This window comes from Brassica oleracea, chromosome C1, assembly GCF_000695525.1.
Source record: "Brassica oleracea var. oleracea cultivar TO1000 chromosome C1, BOL, whole genome shotgun sequence".
Classification (NCBI taxonomy): domain Eukaryota; kingdom Viridiplantae; phylum Streptophyta; class Magnoliopsida; order Brassicales; family Brassicaceae; genus Brassica; species Brassica oleracea.
Window position 1 is genome coordinate 11,957,567 of NC_027748.1, and position 6,900 is coordinate 11,964,466.

The following is a 6,900-nucleotide window of genomic DNA, read 5'->3' on the forward strand; positions in this document are numbered from 1 at the left end:
AAATGGTATATTTGTACACCAGTCTACATATACCAAACGAGTATTGAAACGCTTTAACATGGATAGAGCAACTCCTCTTAGCACCCCGATGGTCGTTAGATCACTTAATGTTGAAAATGATCCGTTTCGACCATCTGAGGAAAATGAAGAAATACTTGGTCCTGAAACTCCATACTTAAGTGCAATTGGAGCTCTTATGTATCTTGCAAATTGTACTCGACCTGACATATCTTTTGCCATTAATCTTTTAGCGAGATTCAGTTCGTCTCCTACACGAAGACATTGGAATGGAATTAAACATGTCTTTCGTTACCTTCAAGGAACAACTGATTTAGGCTTGTTTTATCCTAAAAGTTCAAAAGGTCAAATGATTGGTTTTGCAGATGCAGGTTATTTGTCAGATCCACACAAAGCTCGATCCCAGACAGGATATGTTTTTACAATTGGAGGCACCGCCATATCTTGGCGTTCTCAGAAGCAGACACTTGTTGCTACTTCTTCAAATCACGCTGAGATCATTGCACTCCATGAAGCAAGTAGAGAATGTGTATGGCTAAGATCAATAAGCCGACACATCTGTTCAAGCAGTGGGATTGACGAAAATACGGAGCCAACTATTCTATATGAAGATAACGCGGCATGTGTTGCTCAAACGAAGGAAGGATATATCAAAAGCGATAGAACCAAACATATACCTCCGAAGTTCTTCTCATACACTCAAGAGCTCGAGAAGAATAAAGAGATTGAAGTAAGATATGTTCGATCATGCGACAATGCAGCCAACCTCTTCACAGAATCACTACCTACCTCGGTATTCAGAAAACACATCCATAACATTAGGATGCGCCATCAGAAGGATCTCTGACTGTTCATTCGAGGGGGAGCTTACGTGGTTGTACTCTTTTTACCTTACTATGGTTTTTCCCATTGGGTTTTACGAGAAAGGTTTTTAATGAGGCAACAAAGACGTTAAGCGAGAGTGGATAGTGACACCGGCCCCCAAGGGGGAGTGTTACGAAAGTCAAAAATAGGAGAAGGAGCCGTAATGTTTGAAAATATAAAAAGATGTGGGGCCCGCTGCACTATTTGCACAGTAAATTTTTTTCTATATATACGAACGTTTTCGTTCATTTGTAATCACACCTCAACCTTCTCTTCTCTCTCTAATAAACTCTTTCTATCAGTGTTAAAATATTCTACGGGTATAAAATTTTGTTCTTATTTAAATTCCTGCGATACAATAAAATACCAGTTCTTTTTATAACATTTGCTTTATTATTACTGAACTTGATTAGTAGTAGTTGTTGGCTTGTTGCCACATTTTTTTTTTAATTTAAGTGGAAAAATTCGACCTTAAATCACTAAAAGTTAAAAATAATTGTTTCACTATAGCATTTGGTAAGTGTTATATACTCAAGATGAAAATAAGATTGAATGGCCAAAAGCTGACACTAATCCATAGATCTCTCAATCCTAATGCAACAAAACGCTCTTCTTGTTCTCCTCCTCCTCACTGGTATGCAACCAAAAACAAAAGAAACGACTTCCTATTATTTATTATTATAAGATTATATGATACGTTGTATGAAAATGCAGTTGCGAGTCCTCAAACACTGATTGTGTTTTGTCTATCCGCAGGTGCAACGCATTGCCAGAGAGAACAATAAACCGGTATATCTGCCGGTTTCAACCCCAGAGCAGAGATGTTTCGTCCATATTCCTAAATAAGAGAGATATTAAACCCATGATGTTCCACTTCGTTCTAAATCTACAATATATATATATATATATATTCTATTTGACACAATGAAGCGTGAGAAATGTTACCTGAGCATCAAGGAATAACTGCATACACATCTTGTCTGTTTCAGATACATTGTCGTCAGAGGCACCTGATGCTGCACCTGCTCTTTTCTGTGCCTTTCTTCGGAATTGCTGAAGCGATGACTCTGTTCTTCTTGCCTGTTAACACATTCACAACAATCAGTATCTCTACCCCTGATTTTACTGATAGACCTGAGTCTAAAAGCTCACTTGTCATTTGTACTAATTAACAAACTTAGAAAGTGTTTAAAACAAATTACTTACCAAGCTAACAACTTCATCAGCTGATTCGTAATACCGCCTTGTAATATCAGTGACAGTGCGAAGCAGTATCTCCTCCCTTGTTTCCTGCGTCAAGTAATGTGTAGCCTTATCTCCCTCCAAAAAGGCCTGTTAATAGAGAGAAGGTGCAATAACCAACTCTTCAGAATCCATCACTCAAGTAACTACAAACGTTCTTGAAACCGCAACCCCAAAGCTGAATGAATACCTTTACATGACGCAATATGCCAACAACGTATGGTGAGTGTCTAACCGGCGGTGGTTTATTAGTCATCCTATATGTTGTTGTTATTCCTCTGACCTGCCTTAGGTCCTATAAAAGAGATGAAAGCATTGACCATGTATGATCCTTAGAGAATAACACTAACCTATTCAGCTATAAGTGATCGTTAAGGGCGCGCAAACAAATTTTGAAGTGCATAAATTAGACAATGGAATGGACCTAATGTTTTTTCAGGGCTTTACCTCAACAGATTTATCAACAATTATTTCAATAATTGTGTTGGTAAGTAAAGGTAGGACCTCCTTTAATTTATCTCCACCCTGTAACATGCTCGTCCTCACCACATCAAGAACTTCAGTGGAGCATGACGATAAATGGCGTGATATATGTCCAAGGTAATCGCCACAAACTTCAGAGACTAGATCATTTAAATCATGTATAACCTGCAAGGATGTGTGAAACTCTAAATACTCCAATAAAAAAATCAAGCGATCAACCATATTGTATATATTACCAGCTTTCATGTATTTATGTGAACATCACATATTTCCAGTTCACCTATTTTCCGCAGCATTTTTTATCATTCTAGTTCTAAACATAGCTGCAGCTGATTCAATAAACACGACACCGCAGAGATCTGAAAAGAAGTGGTGCTGAGAAACAATCCAGATAAAAAGTGACTTACATATACAAAATCTTCTGTAGTGGCTGAAACTGCCCAATCACATCCAGGACTCGGGCTAGCATTACCCCTTCTAGTATGCAGGGAAGATGACACCCAAATGCAATATCTACATGTTTATTAACACATTGTCAAAATGAGAACTGAAACAAAAACTAAGAATCGATAATTTTAGAGGCTAAAATTTCACAAACCTCGAAAGAAGCTGCAAGGTCAATCGAAGAAATTTATCAGCCGCGGAGAAAACGAGAACATCTTCTTTCCAGCATGAACGCAAGCTCTCCAAAAGAGTAGCGCTCTGTCTGAGTATTAAGTTCGGAGAACTCCGTTTATCTAAATCAGAATCCTGAATGAATACCAGAGAAGGAGAAGTAAGAGCAGAATCCAAGGCTCCAGCAATCTCCTGGAACCTGAAAATATGCAATTTAGATTTAGAGAAGCTGAAAAACGACTAATCTAACAGTAAGTCAACTTCCAATCTATGATGTCTCAAATACCTCAGTGAAAAGTATACTCCCACATTCCATTGCTTCATGAATTCGATATATACCGCTTCCGTTCGAAACTTAGTGACAGCAGTCCTTGACGGACAATAACCTTCATAAAAAGTATAATAAGGTATGACTCGACTATAAATATCCAAATAATTTCATTTCCTGGTATAAAATTAAACTATTTGCTTATATGATACACATGAAGATTAGTTCACAATACATCTAATTAGACATGAAGTTAAGCTCAAAGAAATATAAGATCAGCTATCCTACCTTCAAGATATGCCAAGAAATCCAAGCTTGCTTTGTAATTCTTCAAGAACTCAGTAGGCCTTCCAGGAGAAAATGCTCCTGGTTTGACCTTCTGAATTGCCGAAAGAACTTCTTTCAGAATTGAATTTGCCAAGAAGTCGAAGACGTGCAAACCCGATTTGTCTGTTTTAGCAACAAGATACCAAGCAAAGAGTACAATGAGTGAAATATAAAATGACAACACTTAAGAAGGAAACAATGTCCAACCGTTATTAACGAACAAGATTTTGCTAGTACACATTAGTACATAACAATATGAAGATAATATGTCATGAAGTCTAGGTACTGTGTTAGTTGCGTAAAATTCTTCTTAGATGTTTATGAATAAAATTCTTTACCAGAGAAAAAAACAAACTTTTAATACGACAATCAGAGGACTGAGCGAATTACCGGTTGAAGATATTTCTAGCAGCATTTTACAGTCCTTGGCAATAAAATGCTTGATCTGCTTGTAATCATTTTCAAGTTCATCTCCCGATGATCCAGCAGCATCCGTTGATGTTTCAAGTGCAACAATTTTATGTATAAATGGAGCAACAATCGTTGAGCGAAAAATTTCTTCTGCGCTCTTGGTGTTATCAATGGCAGCATATGCACGCAGGCAGTTGTAAAGAACGCTTGTGTCGCTGTTGTTTAGCCCGTCAATGAAGGAATGACCCAGGCTAGCATCTAATAACACATTAGCGCTCTGAATCCTCTTCTCCATGTTCTCAACGAAAGGCAGGTTCTGTACTGGCATAAAAGAAAAAAGTAGTGAGCATCAGCCCAAGACTTCCTATTGCCTTCTGAAGCTAACAAGTATAATGGAGGTTTTGAGACACCAGAGAGTCCCCAATATCTATTTCTTTAAGTTTTCTTTTGTCAGCAATTTTTATCAAAGCTAATGAATTTTCCTAGCAGCCCAGCCATTTCTCAAGCCCCACACGTAATAACTAGTTTAAATTCCCAGGATACTTAAATGCAGTATACTCGAATCTATATATTCTGATGGACATTGGACAAAGAATTGTGACTTCGCAAAAGTAAAAAAAACAAAGATATTAAATGTATGATGATGAGGACCTGTGCATGAGCCATATAGAACTTGAGTCGATTCATTTCACTAGCTATTCTTTCCAGAAGCATGCTCTGGGTTTCTCTCATGGTTGTGCCATCTTGCTGCGTGGAATTTTCAACATTCACAGAGCTCCTTAGGGAAACACCACCATCCTCTTTTTGCCAATCAGAAGGCGCACTTGGTAACACTTTTATAAGCTTTTCAACCTACATTTACCAATGAATAGACATTTATCTACGTGATCGCTAGAATATCGAACCAATGATTAAGATCGAGAGGCCAAAACCAAGTACCTTGGATACCACATGAAACGTATCGAGCAACAATTCCAGAACCTCCCTGGCCGAAGCAGCATCCGAGCGTTGCTGCAGTCCACTCCTTAGCGCGAAAAGCGCGGCCTCCACGGATCCACGAAACGCAGCGATCTTCTCGCGGAGACCGAGGAGCGGGGCGCGCATGCGGACTACAGCCTCGTCGATATCGACGAGCTTAGTGCTTAAACTCACGAAATCAGCATAGTCTCGATTGATGAGATCGACGAGCTCGCGGTTGAGGGAAGCGAGGTGTGATCGGAGCTCGGATCGGAGAGTGTCGAAGGGGACGAATGTACGGAGCTCCGAGATGTAGGACTCGGAGTCGAATACGGGGGAAAGGAAGAGGGAAGGCTTGAACCATAGAGGATGCGAGTCGTAAGGATCGGAGAAGAAGTCTGAGGCGGATCTCGGCGCTGATGACGGCGACGGCGACGGCGACGTTGCCACCAGATCTGACATTTTCGATTCGCTGCTTCCTCTTCCCCGAGTGGATCCCTGAGATGGGAGGAGTTTGTGAGAAATTGAGAGTTTGAAGATTGTCTGGTTCAAGGGTAGAACGGTCTTTCAACTCTACTAAACCAACTAAACCAACTAAACCGGTTATAATCTCGGATAAGCTACAAAACCAAAGATCATACGATTATACAAGACTAGGATCGGCCCGGACGGAAAGTTAATAATAAAAACTGTTTTATATAAATTTATATTTAATTTTATGAAGCATTTAAAAATTATGGTGGATTGAAAACTATATTATAAAAAATAATAATGATAGAATTCGGAGATCATATTATTAGGACATCATTACTGGTAAAATAGCAAGTAGAGTACCTCACTAATATTTTTATTATTATTTTTGTACAAAATTTAGTTATTAATAATTTTACAAATTAAAATAAAAAAACCTGTAAAATGATACCACATGTATTCACCGATTCTTTATAAATGTATGAAAGCTCTTCCCACAGGTACCACTCTTGCTCTTTTTTTTTTATCCTTTCTCTTTCTTCTTTTTCATCTTTTAATATTTTTAAATTTGTTAAAGACCGATAAATTTCAACCGGTGCGAGTGTCCTTATTTTTAATAAACATTTTTGGTTTGGAATTAAAATGACAATATCCTTCATTATTCTATTTTTTCAGAAAATACAAAATTAGCAAAAAACAATTCAGAATAATATGATAATATATATATATATATATCTTCTTATTATTCTTAGTTCAATTTGACATAATAAAAGAAAATATTAACTTTAAATAGATAGTAGGTGAAATTTCATGTTTACCACATTCATGGTACCATTATTGATCTTTACCATCACTAAATGATCATTTTTTTTTTAAAAATATATTTTCAATAAGTGGCAAAAGACTCTTATATCTTTGTTCTTGATATATATATATAACAAATAATTATTTAAATAAAAACATATTTTTTTTTATGTTTTCGAATTATACTTTTTTTAAAATTCAAACTTTTTTATAATTATTTTTTTTTTGAATTGTTTTGGTTTATTTTATTTTATTTTTTAATTCTACAGATATAAAATATGTTCGGTTATTTATAAAATTTGATTCAATTCTCGTTCAGATATTTTGTTTTTTTTTGTTCAGTTTGGACAACAAAGTGGGGAACCAGCTAATATCAAAAACAAAATCGGGTCTCTTTCGGTTACGGACGTTTCAGATTATTTTGGTTAATTTGAGTAAAT

The 6,900-nt window shown here is 36.9% G+C and overlaps 1 protein-coding gene across 1 annotated transcript; it reads right to left on the reverse strand.

Annotated features, from left to right (window-relative positions):
• Positions 1 to 1,353: 1,353 nt before the first annotated feature.
• LOC106317246 (conserved oligomeric Golgi complex subunit 2) lies at positions 1,354 to 5,694 on the reverse strand. Its single transcript, XM_013755099.1, has 12 exons — positions 5,168 to 5,694; positions 4,880 to 5,080; positions 4,208 to 4,544; positions 3,779 to 3,940; positions 3,509 to 3,608; positions 3,206 to 3,421; positions 3,015 to 3,120; positions 2,572 to 2,772; positions 2,315 to 2,419; positions 2,089 to 2,214; positions 1,828 to 1,962; positions 1,354 to 1,720 (listed from the first exon to the last, which is right to left on the reverse strand). The coding sequence occupies exons 1-12, from the start codon at positions 5,645 to 5,647 to the stop codon at positions 1,607 to 1,609; spliced, it is 2,283 nt and encodes a 760-aa protein (XP_013610553.1). The 5' UTR covers positions 5,648 to 5,694; the 3' UTR covers positions 1,354 to 1,606.
• Positions 5,695 to 6,900: the final 1,206 nt, after the last annotated feature.